This window comes from Manacus candei, unplaced genomic scaffold, assembly GCF_025592945.1.
Source record: "Manacus candei isolate 608988 ecotype Guabito, Panama unplaced genomic scaffold, ASM2559294v1 h1tg000072l, whole genome shotgun sequence".
Lineage (NCBI taxonomy): Eukaryota > Metazoa > Chordata > Aves > Passeriformes > Pipridae > Manacus > Manacus candei.
This window is the reverse complement of record NW_026138120.1, coordinates 5,490,288-5,511,232: the sequence shown is the minus strand read 5'-3', so window position 1 is coordinate 5,511,232 and position 20,945 is coordinate 5,490,288. Positions and strand designations below refer to the sequence as shown.

General features: G+C 39.0%; 1 protein-coding gene across 2 annotated transcripts in view; it reads right to left on the bottom strand.

The window, feature by feature from the left end:
* Positions 1-3,606: 3,606 nt before the first annotated feature.
* HIBADH (3-hydroxyisobutyrate dehydrogenase) overlaps positions 3,607-20,945 on the bottom strand; it is an 86,699-nt gene continuing 69,360 nt past the window's right edge. For both annotated transcript variants that reach the window (XM_051808340.1, XM_051808342.1), the window contains 4 exons: positions 20,439-20,572; positions 19,788-19,864; positions 12,729-12,885; positions 3,607-4,601 (listed from right to left, as the gene is read on the bottom strand). In XM_051808340.1, coding sequence (XP_051664300.1) covers positions 4,443-4,601; positions 12,729-12,885; positions 19,788-19,864; positions 20,439-20,572 — 527 coding nt within the window. In that variant the 3' untranslated portion in view covers positions 3,607-4,442. The remainder of the gene's footprint in view (positions 4,602-12,728; positions 12,886-19,787; positions 19,865-20,438; positions 20,573-20,945) is intronic.

Genomic DNA, 20,945 nt, shown 5'->3' with positions numbered 1-20,945 from the left:
TCTAACAGACTAAAGTCTGTCATCACTAATGGAGGCTCAGTAAAACTAAATGAAGAAACAGACTGAATTACTTCTTACTTCAAATGAAAATCCAGACCTCATCTCAGGGTCAAGGTCAAAAGGAAGAGCTGGGTGTAAATGCAAAAAGAGCCAGACGGTTTTTAATTATACAGTAGTTGTTACGAGACATTTAGTACTTCAGGAAGGTTTATCCACCTGTTCCAATTTACCTCAAGTGCTTACAAGCCATGATGAATGCCAAAACCAAAAAAAAAAAAATTACTGCCATATGGATGCCTAGTTCATACATCTCCTGAACACACCAACCATATAAAAATACTCATTTTCTGTCCCCCTAAGAAAACTTCGTAATGGCTGCTATCATTCTTATTGAAAAAAATTTAATGTGTAATCGTGCTAGAAGGCTGGAGAGGTGGTGACAAATCACAAATATAAAGTAGCAAATCTCAAAACTACCAGCAGCCTTTAAAGACCACACATCCATTATGTTGTTGCACAGAACAGCAAAGCCATTCTTTCTATTGAAACCTTGAGCTTTTCAGAAGTACCGTTTATTCTAATTTGTAGATGCTGAAGTAAACTTCTCCTACTCCGGAAATATAATTTTTCAGTTTTGCCAGAGTTGCAGTAAGAGTTCTAAGAACTTGATACTGAAGTCCATGAAGTCTACAACCTCAAACTTCAAGAGGGTCTAAGTAAACCTTAGGTCTAAAATACTGCAGAGAACCCTAGCTCCACATGGTGTGTCAGAGTATCAAAGAAACAAAGCAGAGGTTTCCAAACTGCTTCAGAGTTTCCACAACTTACTAGTCAGTCTTGTGAAGACAGACAATATTCTCAACTTTTCCTGAGAAAAGCTGGATTACATTTATTTTTATATGAGGGAGGAGAAGACTATGATGATGTAAAGACCAGTCAAAAGCAACAGGTATCACTACTGGTCCAGACGGTGCCTGAATAGATTTTGTCTTATAAATCAAGCTGGTAGACTAAAAGCATAGACAGACATCTGTTGCATAAATACAGTAACCCTTGTACGATGGCAGCCCTTCTCTGCTTGCTTCAGGGGTGGCCCCAGTCTTTCAGTTCCATAAACCATTCGATAAAAGCTCCTTGTGGCAAAGAGCTGTAAGATTTAAACAGCTGAAAAGACAGGTAGTTCTGTTCTCAAGCAGGCAGGGATAGCAGCTATTTTTTACCCCTCAGCATCACGCTCATCCAGTGTGGGACACGGCTGGGGTGGAGACTAGCAGTATGAACTTCAGCAGCTTGTGCTGGCTCCTTCCTCTCAGAGCTACCACAACTTCTCATAATCCTAATGCCAGTAATGTGGCACAACCCCTGCCAGAGCATTGTGCTTGAGCTTCTCTACAGCTGCATCTTGGCCACATCTGCACTGTAATCATGTGGGCATTCAACACACACTGTGAAATCTTGGCAGTATTGTACTGAATGGCCAAATTCCCATTGACTAAAGCAGAGCCAGACTACCACGTATAATACATTTACTTGGTCAGAATACCTTCTCTTCCTCCTGAGGCTTGTAAGAGCCATAAATAAAGTTAAAGCAATATAGTACTCAGTGGTTTTAACAGAAGGCCTCCTCTGTTAAACGACCACCAAAAATAGTTGCTTAAGACTGGTTATACTGAATCATAAATGACAGAAGGCTGCTGAGGATTTTTTTAAAAACATATCACTACTTTTATTGGTTGTCAATGTTTTCCTGTTAGTCAATAAATGCATTTGATATAGGTGAGTTTCCAAAGTAAGCATGATGGGAGGGCTGGTTTAACATTCAAACTAATTTAAAAAGAAGTCACCTCAAGTTTCCCTATGGGACATTTACAAAATATGTTGTTAATTTGTTGCACCTAATTTGTGTGTATGCACTGAGAGGTAATTAGTGTGGAAATTCAATCAATTTTACCATCTTTCTGTTCAACTCAACAAATTACAGTTTTCAACACCTGTTTCTGGCAGTGACAACAGTTTTAGTATTTGTTTAATTTCCATAGGTCAGGAGTATACCCCAAGCACAAGATACATTATAAACATACGCCCATGCAGAATAGCCATAGATAGCATGAATACCATCACCACTATATGTATACAGTCACACAATATTCTTCTGCAGAATTTTTTAAAAAAATATGTATTCTAATATAAATCATATTACTGGCTGCAGGTATTGGATATCATTGAAGTTTTCAAGGCACTTTCTATAATAAGATTTATTTAAAAACTTGTTTCTGACTTTGCCAAATTAACTGCCTGTTCTAAAACTTTATGTGCTGGCTGTCTGCCCTGAAGCTGGGGTTTTGGTTTTTTGCTTGTTTGTTTGTTTAATTTCAGCCAAAATCCTCCTCCAAGAAGGAGACCACAGAACACTTTCTTGGTTTGCCAAAATGGCAGTTCTGGCAGCCTCTCCTCCAACTTGAGCACCCTATACTCTGGAGTAACAATTTAAAATTTGATGAGAGGTTTTGAGGAAGGAGAAATGAACCCCAGGAAGCCTAAGCTACAAGCCTCTGAGAGAACCATAAAAATAACAACGAGGTTTCCACATACTTAACAGAAACTTTATGATTTCAGAGGCTAAAAGCTTCGAAGACTGGGTCTCACTGAGCAAATTCTCTTCCGTCATGACTCCCAACAATTGTATGTGCATATAATGTCTTCAGAAAACAAATGGCTATGCCTCCTTTAAGCCCAGGGTTACAGGTAAACCCAGGGTTACCAGCGAACACTTTCACAGCAAATGCTGCTACAGGCTGGGGCAGACAGTAGAAAAAAGCATCTCTCAGCAGTCCAGCTGATGCCAGCCAGATCTCAAAGTCATATAGAGAGGCTACAAACTTAACCAGACACTCCTACAATTCCTTGGCTAAAAACTTAACCAGGACACTCCTACAATTCCTTACCTCATCCACTATAAAACTTCTAAATGAACAAGGATCCCACTGGCAAAAACATCCTTCACTAGTTGACCCCAAATTCATTACAAGACTAGATCCATCCTTTGTATTATGTGAGGCAGGAGTCCCATAGGAAAAAAAATGTTGTAATGTGATCATACATCTGCAACTATGGTTCTATGTTTCTGTGTTTTCCAGCATCAGAGTGGTTATGATGTTACTAAGTTGTTAAAATACAGTATCCAAGTTCTCTGACCATTCACAGAATTGAGCTAATTCACGTCCAGAATTTTGATAACCTAATGTGCACATATAAAAGGATCCATCATACAATCAAAACAGGACTGTAAATGCATAATTGATCATTACACTTAGAGCCTAAACGTGTGCAGTTCTAGCAAAATCAACATGAGTACTTATAGAGTCAAGTGTGTACCTATACTCTTGCAAGACCAAGGAGACGGTAAATGGTTAAGGTAATACATACGCAAATATATTACCATCTGCATTTCTTCAAGAGCTTTTGGAAAGCTTGGTTTTGCAAGATAAGCTGGTAATCTGTAGAAAACCAAGCAAATTAAAAAATAAGACCACTTAGTACAAGTTTTGGTTAATACTGTGTGTGCAAGACAGCATCAAAACAAAATGCAAATAATCATACAGCAAGTATTTACCAGTATAGATTTTATTTCTTTTCAAAATAATGGGGTTCGTTTAGATTTAAAATAATTCAGTAATTAACTAAAACGAATGTACACTTTGTTAGAACTTCTGCTAAGTGCCCATCTTGGGTTCTGAAAATGTGCGACAGAATACAAGAAAATATAAAATTGGGTTAGCAAAATACAATAACGGAACTTTACAAGAGGGACACACATTCTGTATTATTTTAACTAAGTCTATCAGGTAAACATGCTGTAACAGCTTTCCACTTAGAACGAGTGCCTATAAACTTAATCTGCAACCTGAATCCCAGGACAAATTCACTTCTGATCAACCCAAGGCTAGTAGGTCCAAGGAAAAAAAAAATATCCATATCAAGCTGTGTTTCTTCATTGAACAAATATTCCCTTTTTCCATAAAGTATTAATTTAAAATTTTAATAGATCACTATATATGATAAAATCACAATAAAACATTCTCTTATTATTCATGATTCAACTACCTTTGTAGCCATAATGTAAGTTATTTTAAAAGCAAACAGTTAAGTGTTTAATAAAAAAAATTCTTATTTACTGCATCTAGTGAAAAAAAAAAATTGATGGTTCTTAAAAAAAGAAAAAAGGACTTGCTGTTGGCTGTTGCCAAACAATTCCTTCCTGTGACTTGCTTTTTCAAGAATTATGACGAAACTCTGGAGTTTGCTGCGATCTAGACAACCAAAGATGATTAGTCTGTATGGGAGCAGGATGCACAGTACTTGATTAAACCCACAAACTTCTCAAACGAGCTATAAGGATAAAAGAATGTGTTTTGTTATTGTGTCCATTTCCAAAGGACAGCTCACAAGGTTTCCTCCTCACGTAAAAACTGGAACACAGCTGAGAAGTCTTTCAGGGCATAGCCTTTGGCACACATCATCCTGTAGATCTGATGTGCCTGGGATCCCAAAGGAACTGGTGTCATCGAGTTAGTGGCAGAAATCTGGGCCAAGCCAAGATCCTGTGGGGAGGAAGAAGAGAGAGGAAGAATGGAAGGAAAGAAAAAGAGAAAAAGTTACAGGAGTAACAATAAATAAACATATACATATTATAAGTTATTTGGTTTCCAGTGTGACAAGAACTCTACTGCCAACAAATACAATACTCCAGCCTTAAAATTTCTATCCTAGAAGAAGTGAGTCTTATTTAGTTTTTATTCTTTAAAACGGTAATTCAATGTTATTCAACAGAAAAACCTCAAACTTTGCCAGGCAGACAACCACCTTAAGATCTGGAGGAATTTTAAGATTCTAGATCACTATCTAACCTGGTAGCAAGACTCAGACTCTTCCCCACTGTGTTATGTCATCTCCAAAAAGAAAATCTCCCTGGCTATTCACTGAAACTTTCAGAACATAGGTTCTAATAGCATCATTTTCTTGTTTGGGCAAGAGGACTTCTTTATTTCTAGAAACTAGTTACGAATCAAGCAGAAGGAATTTAAAAAACAAGAAAATTGAAGCCACTTAGCATACATACATTTAGCGTAATGTAACCAGTTAATAGCAAAATGAGAAGCATAGGCTCCTTTGTGAATATAAACGGTTTGGAGCCTTAACTGGAAGGGTGTATTAGAGAGTTCCTCAGGGGACTGTCCTGGGTCTGCTGCAATTCAAAGTTTTCTTTAATGACTTTCTTTAATAAAGGGATACAGAGAATAATGCCACTGCATTTTTAAACACTAAATTTGGGGCAAAAAAGGGAGGGAAGGTTCAAAGAGGATGAATTTGAAACCTATCCTCCAAGAGTCCTTGGTCAATTTCAATTACAGTCATAATCTGAAATAAATAGCAGAGAAGCCAAAGGAGAGTACCAGGTACTATGACTAACCATGGTTAGCCAGAAATAGTCAGCTATAGTCATTTCTATCCAAAATGACAAGCTAGGCTGGAGGATGCCTTGAACTCTAAGCTGAATAAGACATGAAACCAACCAAAGCAGGAAGCGCTAAAAAGGGCCTGTATATATAAACAGATCTCTTGTCTAAGTAAGAAAGTAATGCCTGCACTTGCACTCAAGGCTGCCTTTATAAGGTCTTGTTAAAGAAATCAATTTTGTCATCCACATTCCAAGAAAGATGCAAAAGAACCTCTCAAGTGATACGAGGAAATCCCTAGATTTCCTGTCCATCCAGAACTATAGTGGTTTATAGAATCTGTTGTGACTGATTTTTTTCATTGTTTTTAAATGGTTTGGGTTGGAAGGGACCTTAAAAATCATCTAGTTCCAACTCCCCCCCCAGTTATGGCCAGGGACACCTTCCACTAGACCAGGTTGCTCCAAGCCCCATCCAACCTGGCCTTGAACACACACTTCCAGGGATAGGGCATCCACAACTTCTATGGGCAACTTGTTCCAGTGCCTCACCACCCTCATAGCAAAGAATGTCTTCCTAATATCTAACCTAAATCTTTCAGTTTGAAGCCACTACCCCTTGTCCTGTCACTACGCGCCCTTGTCAAGTCTCTCTCCATGTCTCTTGTGGGCCTCCTATAGGTCCTGGAAGGTCTCCCTGGAGCCTTCTCTTCTTTAGGCTAAACAACCCCAACTTTCTCAGCTTGTCTTCATAGGAGAGATGATCCAGCCCTCTTCATTGCCCTCCTCTGCGCTCACTCCAGCAGGTCCCTTTTCATTTTATGTTGGAGGCCCCAGGGCTGGATGCAGCACTCCAAGTGGGGTATCACAAGAGCAGATAGAGGGGGGAGAATCATGCTCCTCGTCCTGCTGGCCATGCTGCTTCTGATGCATCCCAGGATGCATATGAATTTCTGGGCTGCAAGTGCACAGGAAATTATCAACAATGCATTCCAGGAACCTCCTGGAGTGCTTGTGCCCTTCTGTGTTGGTCCTCCAGCAGATATCAGTGTGGTTAAAGTCCCTCATGAGGAAAAGGGCTTGTGAACGTGAAACTGCTCTGATCTGTCTATATTGGTCTCATTTGCTCAGTCTTCCTGGTGATGTGGCCTGTGGCAGATCCCCACTATAATGTCACCTGTCCATGCCTTCCCTTTAATTTGACCCATAAGCTTTCAGTCAGCTCCTCATCCATCCCCAGGAGGAGCTCCATGCACTCCAGCTGGTCAATGACATAGAGGGCAACATCCCCTCCTCATTTACCTGCTTGCCCTTCCTAAAGAGCCCATATCCTTCCACTCCAGCACTCTAGTCACAGGAGCCATCCCACCATGTCTCCATGATGCCAACAAGATCACAGCCCTGCAGGCATGCACACAGCATGTGCATAGAGTCATTTAAGTTGGGATCTGATGAAGTCAATTTACTGGCTGCAATTCCTTTGTGTTGCTCTTCAGGTGCTCTCCTGCTGACCTGCAATCCATCTCCAGGCTCTGGGCACCTATTGCTGTCACTGGCATCAAATTGGTAGGAGTGGGATGGATAGAGGTTCCCCTCCTCCAGCAAGTTTAGTTTAAAGCCCTCTTCACCAGCTGCACAAGCCTGTAACTGAGGATGCTCTTCTCCTTCTCTGACAGATGGACCCCATCTTTGATACAGAAGAACTGAGAAACTGTAATACTGCTGAGAGCACCTTTGACTTCTCAGGAATGACTTACAAGACAGGTCTTTACTTTCTGTGTGTCTGGATTTGAATTAGCACAAGGAAATTCAAGATCTTACTCTACTCTCTAAATGTCACTTCGATCTGTAAATCGGCTCTATAAAGGTCATTCTGATACAAATCAGAATTACAGTTACTTTTCCTATTACCCTTGAATGACTTCAAGATCTAGGAAAATGGAAAAACATATATTTTAGATGACACAAGATCCAAAACAGTTTTCATCTGCATCAGGGCAGATCATTTCTTCTTGTCTAGCAACTCTGTTGAAAGACTGATGACATGACAAATCTAGGAACAGTTACTTTAACCTCACTTAAAATAAGATATTCCATGACATATTCCTAGCTTCTTATAAATGCTCTTTGTGAAACCTGTCCCATATTATTCCTTTTATTCAAGAAAGCTTAAATCACGTAATGGAATATTAGAACGGCAAAATCATCTAACTCCAAACTAGGGAAGGGACATTCACAGAAATAATCCCTGAAAATTCTGAATAGACTTCTAGCATAAATAGAGTTTCATAAATGTCTTGGTTTTGGCCAATGACAGAGGTAATTTTTCACAGTAGCTGGGAGGGGGCAGAGCCTGGAGCCCTATGGGCGTGGTCAAGACCCTAATGTTATTCAATACCATCCCCTGTCATTGTCAGGGGCAGGGGAAAGGCACTCTCTCTTACTTCCAGGAAGAAAGCATGTTCTTTCCTGGAGGACAAGGAAAAGCTGGAGGACAGAGGGTCTGTTCACCATTGCTTTTCACTGTCCCAGACTTGGTGAGTGTTTTGCATGTAAATCACCCTCTCTTTGTACATAGAATCATAGAATCAGCTGGGTTGGAAGGACCTCCGAGATCATCAAGTCCAACCCTTGATCCACTACTGCTGCAGTTACTAAACCATGGCACTGAGTGCCACATCCAGTCTCTTTTTAAAAATCTCCAGGGATGGAGAATCCACCACTTCCCTGGGCAGCCCATTCCAATGTCTGACCACCCTCTCTGTAAAGAAATTCTTTCTAATATCTAACCTAAACCTCCCCTGGCACAACTTGAGACCATGCCCTCTTGTCTTGCTGATAGTTGCCTGGGAAAAGAGACCAACCCCCACCTGGCTACAACCTCCTTTCAAATAGTTGTAGAGAGTGATGAGGTCTCCCCTGAGCCTCCTCTTCTCCAGGCTAAACAACTCCAGCTTCCTCAGCCTCTCCTCATAGCACTGGTGCTTGAGTCCCTTCACCAGCCTCGTTGCCCTCCTCTGGACCTGCTCCAGCACCTCAATGTCCTTCCTGAACTGAGGGGCCCAGAACTGGACACAGTACTCAAGGTGTGGCCTCACCAGCACTGAGTACAGGGGAAGAATCACTTCCTTGGACCTGCTGACCACACTGTTCCTGATACAGGCCAGCATGCCATTGGCCTTCTTGGCCACCTGGGCACACTGCTGGCTTCTTGTCAATCCAAACTCCCAGGTCCCTTTCTGCCTGGCTGCTCTCCAGCCACTCTGTGCCCAGCCTGTAGCACTGCAGGGGGTTGTTGTGGCCAAAGTGCAGGACCCGGCACTTGGCCTTGTTGAACCTCATCCCTTTGGAATCAGCCCAACTCTCCAACCTATCCAGGTCCCTCTGCAGAGCCCTCCTGCCTTCCAGCTGATCGACACTGCCCCCCAGCTTAGTGTCATCTGCAAATTTGCTGATGGTGGACTCATCCCCTCATCTAAATCATCAATAAAGATATTAAACAGGACTGGGTCCAACACTGATCCCTGGGGGACACCACTAGTGACCGGCTGCCAACTGGACGCAGCCCCGTTCACCACCACTCTCTGGGCCCGGCCCTCCAGCCAGTTCCTAACCCAGCACAGGGTGCCCCTGTCCAAGCCGTGGGCTGCAGCTTTTTCAGGAGAATGCTGTGGGAGATGGTGTCAAAGGCCTTGCTGAAGTCCAGGTAGACACATCCACAGCCTTCCCCTCATCCACCAGACGGGTCACCCGATCATAAAAGGAGATCAGGTTGGTCAGACAGGACCTGCCCTTCCTAAACCTGTGCTGGCTGGGTCTGATCCCTTGTCCATCCTGTAGGTGCTGTGTGACTGCACTGAGGATGATCTGCTCCATAATAACATGTTTGTTATTAGTTTCTTATCTCATTGCTGTTTCCAGTAAATTGTTCTTATCTCAACCTCTGCCTTTTGTGTTTCTCACCAGAGGAGAAGGGTAGTGGCTCGCGGGTTTTCTTTTCAGAGTGAGTACTAAATTGGGGAATACCACTCATAAACCAATAAAGCAGGTCTGTTCACTTTAATAATGAAACTCTGGTTCTAAAATGGCTGAAACATTTAACAACATTTCAGCAGTTAAATGGACAAGGACTCCTGACTCTGAAGTGCTGGAAAGTTGTTTTGCTTTTTAAACTCCATTCCCTATCTGAAAAAGTAAAAATGAGAGCACAGTTTATGGCTCCTCTCATACTCTTTGGAACTGACAACGTCTTCCAGATATCTCAGTGCACTGAATATTCTAACCACTTTTTCTCAGCTTGGAATAGGGAAACAGATTCTCTTTTGCAATCTGCTTCCAATGCTCACTTTGGAATTACCTGGTTCCTTACATTTATTTTGCAGTTGATGTAAATGAATCTGCCATTTGGAATAAAGCTCAAAGGCTGTCTTGACATGACCCAAGAAGAATATGATATAAATTCAGCTCTTCAAAGTTGACATTTAATTAGCAATTGTGCTGTCAATGAAAGATGGAACTTCTGGCCTGCAATGCCTTGGACACAAAGGTGGTGTGGGGAAATAAACTAGATCTTTTCAATGCAAAATCTTTAGAGCAGGTTTCATATCAAGTTGACTAAATTCTATGTTTCAATATCAAATTATAAGACCAAACAGCTTTTCAGAGGTCTCTGGAAAACTTTTCTGACCCAAATACTTAAAATAAGGATCCTCTGGTTTTGTTTGAGAGATCCATTGCTGACAAAATATTTTAAGAAAGCCTTTGACTTCTACCATATCTGATACGTGAGCACTAACTTGAGGTTTATTAACTGTGTTTAGTGACTGTTACTGAGGCACTCCGAGATATTTTCAGGGTTTTCACTATCTCCTTCTCCTTTGAATATGTACTTTTCTATTCTTAAGTGGCAAAATCATGCTCTGCATTTCCCATTAAAAAAATCCCCATCTCAAACAATTCACAAACTACATGATATATCACATGAAATGGATAGTAGCAAAAGTCTTTCCACGAACTAAGGAGTAGTGTCTTCAAAGAGGTCACCACTGCACCAAATAATAGCCTGAACGTGATCAGCTGTCTTGGCTACTTACTCATTCAAGAAATCTTCCATCTATATAGAATAACATAGCATTGTTCAAGAGGCATGAGAGGAATTTAATGCCTTTCCTGCTTATTGAGGATTCTAGCCTAAAGAAGGCACTCACTCTTCAGGACTGTCAAGAAAGGCAGTCAGAAGAGGTGAACAGCAATTACAGACTCTGAGGAACTCTCCTCTTGGTTATCACTGATACTTTATAAGCAAAAGCTGGCAGTTTAAACAGGCACAAGCCAGGCTGCTATTCCTAATATCTTTCAGGGCAGCTTCCAGGAGAGATGCTGGTCCCCCTCAGAAGTAGACCAAAGGAAAAAAAAAACCTTTATAAAGAAACTTAAAAGAGAGGGAAGGAAATACATGCCCCTAACACATTTATACTGTGAGGTTATTCTGGACAAGATTAAGAGGTATGAATTATGAGACAAGAGATTGCAGTATGAAACAAGGCATAACAGACAGAACAGATTCTGGAACCAGCACACAAGATGGAAACAAGCTCTGAGGCAGGATCAAGATCAGGTTGCTTACCTCTAATCAATAGCTCTGGCAAACTCCAAAGAATAACCTAACACTTTTATAAATCAGTAATTTAAACACCACTTTATTGTCCCCTATGTTCAATGGCATGAACATGATGTAAAAACTCCTATTTGCCAATATTTTAACACATCCCTCAAAGAAATGAAAGCACCTGATCATTGGTCCATAAACTTAAAATGTAGCGGGTCAGCCATTGAAGGGTTTTGAGCCATGTAGCATTAGCAAAGTTTTTCGATGCTACCACATGCAAAACACTCTGGACCCACTCTGGACAGAATTTGTCTAATGTCACTGAATGTGCAAATGCACCAATTGTCCTAAATCAACTGCGAAATGACAGGAACAGTATCGGTATGCAGGTATGGTATACAGGAGTTCCAGCACTTCAGAGATTTGCATGTCAATATCTGAGTTTGTTCACCACCTTTCAGAATGTTGTTTTAGTTTTAAGTGCTAAATTTCCACTCTCTGTGGAAGAGCTGAAAAAGGACAGGATACCTAACCAGCTGGGAGCACTCATAAACTGGTATGCCTAAAACCTAGCCTGTATGAACTAAAATGCCTCCCTCAGAACAGTATCTCCACGAAACTGATATTCAGTGTGAAATTATCTTCTGCACTTACAATTCTTAGATGAGAGATCTCTTCCAGGGCTGATTTTATAATTTACCTCAGGCAATCATTGTGCTCAGTTCAGAAGTAGTTCAAGAGTCAGTTCTACAGCTCCTTCCTCCAGCTGTGCATCCTCATCAATGGGGTGCAGAGCCCTGACTTCCTTGCCTACTTTCCTCTGGTCTCTAAGAGCTTTGCTTTCCTGACCACAGAGTGACTCAGGACAGTGCTTTTCCTGGAACAGTCAAGAGCACGGCAGTAAGTGGATTCTCCTGGGATGGGTAACAGCAGGTTTTGAACTTGTTCATGCTGAGAAGACCCTAACTCCCAGAACTCCCACTTCATGGAGAAGAATTACTTCTAGTAATTTAGATTACTAGGTTATTATTCACGAGAAGTACGGTTTCTGCCACTAAGACAATTCAGGAGGGCTCATGATGTAGACATCTGCAGAAGATCAGCCTGTAGGGATGTGGGTAGAAATCTGTTTGCTTTCTGCATTCAAAATGGCCTTAGGCAGAAGGACAAGCACATAAGCAATTGGCTTAGCAAGGACAGGGATGCTAGAGAGTTTGCCCAATAGCACAGTTTAGACATCTAGAAGAAAGTGGGCCCAAAATCCGAGATGTTTATGCCACTATTAGCAACTAATTAAATCACCTGGTTTCCCCAAATTCTCTCTTGAACTTAGGCTCCTAAATTCTAGAGCAGTCACACAAGAGGCACCTAAATGGCTTGCTGAACGCTCACCTTATACATAAGTCCACTAGGACTCCTTTTTTAAGGCAAAACTCAAAAAGACAGTGTATATAATCCCAATGAGTGGCTCAGCAGTAACAGTGGCTAGAAAGAAGCTAGAGGTTAAGGAAAAGCTCCCTAAACAACTCATTAATTCAGAGCTACAGGAAGAGGCTGGGTTCCCCTACATATTATCCTGTAATCATAAATTTTCACTGAGAAGAATGTTTGTAAGAAGCCCAGAGAGAAGCAACTGCACATACTTCACATGCAAGTGTTACGTACCTTAGCCATGAGTGTTGTTCCAAAGCCACCTTGGTAATTATTAGCAGACGGTACTCCTTCCATCACTCCAGGAACAGGGTTGTACGTATCGCTTGACCAACAGCGACCTGAGCTCATATTTAGGATTTTGGCCAGCAGCTTTGGGTCAAGGCCTAATCTGTCAAAGGTCAAGGAAGAGAAGTGTTAATGTCAAAATGCACAAGACATGGGTGACTTGTTTTATATCTTAGAACCATACTGTCATTCCTCTCCCTTTATTATAAGTCATGAAAAATGACAGAGTATTGATATTGGGGGCAGGGATGTTGTATCTTAAATTAAAGAGCATCAATCCACCATTTAAGCAATAGGTTTTCAGAGCCGTTTTCCTTTTGCACTAAGCAAATCCTCTTCACCTAGCAATTTTGAAAGTGCAGGAGAAATAAAGGTCCTCTGAGAACAGTAGTTCCCTAGTATTTCAATTACTAAAAGGCATTCTCTATTCTGCTACCCACTTGGTCAAATACTTGTTCTTCATATCAAAATTATACTCTCTAAACAAAACAAAAAATTTACAAGGAAGCGTGGCAACATGAAAGTACTTGTGTGATGCATTTATATGTGAATGCCAGTGCATTTCTGAAGTAAACAAGGTAACACAAACGATTCTGCTCTAGTAATGTGAATAAAAATGCTACACTTTGCAAAAAATATTACTATTGCGTACATCTGTACATTTGTGGGTTTGCTATTATTAAATCTTCATTATATACTCTTGCTTATGAGGCAAGTCTGCATCTCACTCTGACACGTTATCTATTTGCAAACATATATTATAGTTCTGGGTCAACTGCTGATAAGGTTACTGATCCCGATAAAACAAAGCTTGTCCAAGTAGAAACGTCATTTGTTCTACCACAGAGACGATGGCATAAACTGCTGCTCAGTGTAGACCCTGAAAATTCTTCAATATTATAGGAAATTAATCCTCTTATGAATTCACATTTATGTTGATAATAAATGGCAGGTGTAATTCTACATCAATTCCATTTATACCAAGGACGAGCAGCAGCAGTTCATCTGGCCCTGTACAAATGTTCAGCTATGCTCAGGACAAAAAAGAAAGCAAGGGCATTATGTCCAGTAACAATCCAAGATGAGAAAAGGACATTTTAAATATATCACAACCTTCTACAAAGGGTTTTTTATAGAATTCAATGCTCTTTACATTAGCTCTGACACCACAGACTTCTGCAGATCTCCATAGCCTAACACTGCTTCCGGGCACTGTATCACTCAAAGTTTTAATTTATAGATGAAAAAAGCTTACCAATGGAACAGTTGCTAAAATGCATGTCTATTTATTTCAGTAGGCATTTTGGATTTGAAAAACTACATTTAAGACAGACATAGGGTGGCTGCTATTCCTATAATGGCATGTGCCTCCTGCAATTCTGCCATCCTAATGCAAAGCAAGATCATTTTCTGTACCTCAGATAGCCTTTTAGCACTACTGCTGTGTACTCTTATTTATGATTTGCTTCAGCAACCCTTGGAATTCAATGGAAAGTCTCCTGCTGGTCTGAATGGGATCAAGCTTTATTCTCCTCCCCTGTTTTTTCAACCCTCTGACTCAACTGAATGCTTTCAGTGGCCATTTATTAAAAAAAAAGTATTTTTCAGTACCAATATGTTTTCACAATAAATTGTACTTTTATCTTGCATAATGCATCAAAGTCTTCATCAAAAGTCACTCTTGAATTGTTGTAATAAAAAAACCCCTGCATTGTGGGAGCATTCAAAGCCTAAGCTTGCAAATATACAAAGGTTGCTTTTTTTTTTTCCCAAAACAAATCTCTTGGCTTGTTTGTTTCCTTATCATTGTTATATCCAGATCAGCATTTTTAACAATATAGAGCCTATTTGTGCCATATCTAGCTGCAAGCAGAGGCCCCTAATTACAGCTGTGAGTATATTGCAAGACAGAGAGCTTATTATTTCAAAACACATATAACCCTCCCAAAGAATGCTCTTCTTACAGTGTTCCAACTACCTCTCTGTGAAAGTATACTTTTAAAAACGTGTGTGTATTATACAGATATGTAAACTACTGTCTTTGGACTAGATCTGGCATGTTTTTGCTCTCTGAAAAGAAAAAGTAAGATAGTTTGTATCCCTGCTTCTTCAAAATTCATTGCTCTTAAACACCATGCAGCTTCTCTTCAGGAGACCTGAACCTATTTTTTTTTCTCCTTTTCAGCAAGTGTACCATTAATAAGAGCAAGTTAGAAGTGCTTTGCATTTCATCTTTCTGAAGATTCATCCACTGGTGCATATATAACTGACAGTTAAAATTAGACATATATTAAAATCAGTTACTGAAGAAGTCCTCTGTCTTCCACGGTGCCCAAAGCCTGTAATGGTCTGAAACCAGCTAGAATATACAGTAATTGTCATTCAGCGAGAGTCTATCCTAGAAAGTCATGCTTCAGTGGAGAAGACTGAGTTTCCATTTGAAATCAACAAATTAATCCAAGACAGGTATCTGAAAGGGCAAGTTTAATAGGAAGCAGCTACTGGGCTCTCAACCATGATAAAATGTTATTGCTGTTTCCCTGTAAATTGGCTGGGAACATACGATACTCTCTGCATAAGAGCTCCATTGCTGTTCAAGAGATATACTGCTCAAGCTATCAAAATGATGACAGTCTGCCAGTCCCCATAACAACTTGCCATTGGACATGAGAAGAGCTTGTGCATGTGTGTGTGAATTTACAATTACCAAAACGTTCTTCTCCCTTATAAGCAGAAAAGAAGCCCATGTATTAACTGTACTTATAATAAAGCAAAAACAATTGCTTTCCTCAAATCAATGCTTCTTCAATAACATTCCTAATGAAGTGAACAGCAGAAACTCAGCAAGGGACACATACCAAAAAAAAAAAAAAGTTAAAATAGGATCCCCTCAGGTCACTGCTCAAAACTCAAGTTTTGCTGAGCTTTGACAAAACCAGATACTGAATATGCTCCTCCAAAAGTTCAGTCTGGAACAGATACAAAAACTGAAATAGTGTCTCACAAGAAAGACACATCCTGGTCTCATATTAAGGTGTAGCAACTGAAGTAGTAAACTGTTGAAAGTTTCCCATCTCAGAGTGCTTTCAATAAGTATTATGTAAAGGCAGGACCCTTCTGCCACAGTTAAAAATTACTTGGTCACTGGCATTTTAAACAAGGTGCTTTCCAGTGTCATTACTACTCCCTCACAAGACTTAGCTGTAGCTCCATGCCAAAGATAGCAGAGCCCCAGTTTCTTGGAGGAGTTATTTTTCAAGGTACTCTTTCTAAAATTTGCAGTGCAGGTGTGTCCATGGCTAATCATTCCTCAGCCTGTAGAACATGCTCCTCTCTACAGTGTCAACTCTCATTTCTGCTCCTCTCTTGCATCCACAGGGGTGCTCACAGAAACCAGACTTAGAGACTGAGACTATGTTTAAACTCAGCACGAGAAGAAGTAGTTCTTTTATCATCTTTTCACTTAATGTATCTAAAAAAGCAAGTGGGCACAAATCCACATACAGTAAAACTGCGTAGGAAGGAGTTGCATTTCCAGCTTTTGGCAGAAATCTGGGTGCCACTGCAGTCCCTCCTCAGAGAGATAATTTTCTTTACTGTTGGAAGTACAAAAGTGATTTTTCAGTGTGGTTATTGCCATAGAGCCCTTACTGCTCTCCTGGTCCCTTATATCCCAACTATATTAAGCAATCTTGTCCTGTCTTGTGCCACCACATAAGCCCTTCTCTGAGACTTTGTAGCTACTTTCTGAAGGAACCGCAAACTGCCTGTCAGGCAGCAACTTCCAAATGACCTAAACACAAACCAGGTATCAGCAATATATAATTTCTGAGTTTTATTTTGCTGGTATGAAAAGTTGTTTCACTGGTACTCAGGGCTCAGTAAAACAAAGCTACTGACACTGAGATGATCAGTAAAATGAAAAAGACAAATAGTTTCTAACTGTGGATGGTAGCACTTAATGTTTTATTTCATATTTGTGAAGCTTACATGTACTCTGTGTGTTGGTTTGACACAGGAAGTCAGTAAGTATTTTGCAATATGCACATTATCCATAAAACTGCATAGCAAAATCTACTCGAGTTTTTTCCCCTGAAAAGTTGCACTAACATGCTAGAAAAGAAAATACAAATGATAATGCAAATTCATTTCCAAAATGTCTGCCATACCTTTCAATTGTTACTAGCAACATTCATAAAGCATCAGGCAAGTAATGGAAAAAACTAAACATAACAAAACAAGCATTTTATTGGGCAGAACTAAGGATGGGAATTTTTAAAAAAATTATTTATGCAATCTAATCCAAATAGCTTCCAGTGAAAATGGACATCTTCATTAGTAAATGAAGATGATGAGTAAATAAAGATGATGTTAAAGTAGAAAAGCAAGTGGAATATAAACACAAAAATTACACAGCAGTATTGCCCATTTTTCTGGGAGTTTATTGTAGGACTTTTTAATGTCATGGTTTATTTCCCCCTCAGCACATTCTATTTGTTACTTATGTTGAATTTTGGAAAAATTCTATAATTTCAAATATAAAATAAATAATGTAATTTAAAAATCTGAAATTAATAAACCAGTCACTCTAACTACTTCAGAAAATGCAAACTTAGACTGCATGGTTTATAAAAACATTACAGACGAAGTGGTTTATTAATAGAATTAACATCACATTGTTTTGAAGATTTAAGCTCAAAGTTGATGGAGGTGTTGTAATATGACTTTCTAGTTATATCTACTTCAGATAACAATATTTTGAATAATTATCCAAAGTCCATAAGACTCAATTTAAATGATGCAGCAGACACACACAATGAATGATATAAAGACATTTTATATTCTATCTAAAAGTTACGAACATGTCTAAGTTCCACAATTCCTACTCTGAATATTTAGATATTCAGTATCCTTTATCATTATTAGGTCAGAGCCACACTTTTTTCACTAGATATGCATCAATTCAATAAATCAAGTTCAGCTTCTCACTCTCTCCAGACTAGGCAACCACACTATCCTTTGAGCTTTAGACTTGAAAAAAAAAATCATAAATTTACTACTATAGCAAAACTTCTTATAATTAGAATGACAAGTGTTAACTTGCACATTAGAAATTTTTACACACCCAAAGTGGAAAGCTCTTATTCTAGATATAAGCAGAAGTCATCTTCTCCAGCATCTAAATCGCAGCAAATTAAAATCAATGCTAGGGTTCTAAATTACTTCATAAGGCTTTAAATTACTGCCTCTGTCTTAAGCCTCATGCAGTTTTGGACTAAATGAGATTACGCTTTTTTTATAATTTTGATTACAATCTGCAGGTTTCTTCTACAATAAATACAGTTCCTTTCTGATAACCTAGATTGTAGGGTAGGAAGGTTTATATATTGTCACTGGACTTTTGCTTACAAATGCTGAATACAAATTCAGGCAAAATTTAAACTGGAAAAGTTAAAAATGAAAAATGAAAATCCTAAACACTTTCAAGCTACAGTGACTGCAGACATCAACTTGCTCTGCACAGGGTTTACATGCCCAGAATATCTGTCTTCCAAACCTCTTGATTTTATTTTACCTTCAATTTTAATTCTAATCATTGCTACAAACGTAGATAAAACTATAACAAAAAATCAGTTGCATATGCTTTATTAAGTGAATCATGACTTAAAGCAGAACTTGATGAAAGCTTTCTGGATTACACTGGATTACAATAGTTGTAAACAATGCTACTGGTTTTATTATGCCTCGATGCAGACATGCTTCAGTATTTTACAGACTCTCAATTTTAAAATGTAAATGGTACAGGATATTGATAAACCAATTAGCACTGATGCAAAGCAAATTCCTCTTTTATCTCAATTACAACATGACAACTTAATAGGTCAAGATAGTCTAACATCTGAGACAAGGGCAATTCAATAAAACAACTGCATCTTGATATGGTAATTAAGAGGAAATGTGAATCCATTACATTGTCTCATGTACATGCACATATGTAGGTGTTCCTTTTATTTCTTTAAGCATTTGATACCCTGTTACTGTTTTTATAGTGTATCAAATCCACATGAACACAGCTGAGCCCAGTAGATAAGTATCTACAATAGCTGTAGTTTTAACAGGCAAATTTTAAGGATGCAACTGCACAGAAAAATAATTCATGGAAAACCCTTAAAAGATACACAATTGCAAACACAAGACTTCTTTGTCTATAAATTTGCAAATTATTCAGATCTGGCTAAAAGAATTTATGAAAGCTTCAAATACTCTGATACGGAACTGCTATTTGTATGGCCTCTATTGGAAAATAAAATCAAAAAGCCACAGCAAAATAAATAGGTTACAACTGGAAAGTAAAAATAATTTTGCTTGAATATGCTGTCACTTAGAAGTTAGATGTATCACATGCTAGAAAAGAAATGGTAATCTTAGCATTGACAAGAATGCAGAGGAGCATACTGCAGCTCTTTGACAAGCTAGGAGTTTTGGCAATTAAGACAAACTGCACTCAAAAAGTCGAAGAAAGGTAGATGTTCTGTTTTATGCTTTGATCTTAATTTGATACACATACTGTAGTACAAGTTTTGTTTTACAATATATTTTGGAACAATTTAACAAAGTAAACGGAGCCAATGAGAGCCATATGGGAGTGTAATACTCTGAATAAACTGTACATTACTTAGAATACAAACAAAAACCTACCTCTGTATTATCTCTGCATGTTTACAATGCAAGACAAACATTATCGCACGCTGCACTACAGCAGAACAAATACATTCGTAACTTCAGATGCAGAATGCAACAGCCAATACAAGAAAATATTCCCATTCTGAAAACCCCTATTTTATTAAATAATCCCTTTAGCCTGTTATTAACTTTATAAGACAACTTCTTGCAAAAGTTTATCTGTGCCATTTAATCATCATTGTCTCAGCAAAATCAACCATAATACACGAAAACTGTAAACGCAGAAAAAATGCTTCAATCCCGTACAAAAATCAAACAAACCTGATTCCAAGATTCATAGTCTCAGCAGTTCCAATCATACTGATGGCCAAGAGCATGTTGTTGCAGATCTTTGCAGCCTGAAATGTCGTGAAACCATCAATTAGTTCACGCATTTTCGTAGACCTAACATGTAAGAATCATCTTTAACTAGGCTCAGAACAGTATGATCAAATATATTTTGGCAGCTCTCTTCTAGAGGTAGCACCAGTAAGCACAGATCTATGATAGTACAGTTAATGAAAGCTGCTCTATGGCTCCTTCAGAGATTAAGAAGTACTTTTTTTCTTTGTACAGAAGGTCAGTTAGTATACATAGAATGTAGGGGCTCTTTGTCCTTCAGAATATCCAGTAAATCTAAATTTAGAAGAAACAAAATTAAAATATCCTCCTCTAAGTAGTACAATCTCAACAAGCCAATGTGGATAAGCACCAATCAGACTTTGGTACTAAGCTATACAACATACTGGACAAAAGGGCCATGAGGTTATTTTATAAACACATAGTTAGAGACAAGTAAATAAGCAAACAAGTATGAAGTATGAGGATATATTATAATGCATTTAGTCCTGAAATAAAAGAGTAGTTATCACTAGAGAAAAAGCCAGAAAAACGTAAGACTGAGATAACAATTAACCCTTCAGAAAGCATTACCTGTCCGGTTCCAACCTCTCCACAGTAAATCACATTAGAACCCATGCATGTTAGCAACTCTTTGGCAGCATTAAATTCTTGTTCCACTCCACCAACCATGAAAGTAAGGTTTCCAGCTCGAGCAGCTCCAACACCTGAATCAAGACAACATTGGATTTAATACCATTATTAGAAAACCCAAAAACTTAAGTAGTTTGTCTTATCAGTAAGGGTCTGGCGATGCAATACTAACACTGCACTTATCATGAACATCTCAAATTCTGTGTAAAAGTAAGCCTATACTCTCAGTACTCAGAGGATCAGTGATCTTAATTCTCAAACATCTGATGGAGATAAAGCCACAATATCTTCCAGGTTCACTAGTGGATAAAGAAGTCATGAGACTTACATATAACTGGCAATGTCACTTTTTATAGTTTATATGAAGAAACAATCAACTCTTCCTGCAACTTTGCACTCCACGAAATTCACTGTATCTGAATTACTAAATAAAATTTCTTTTTTGTC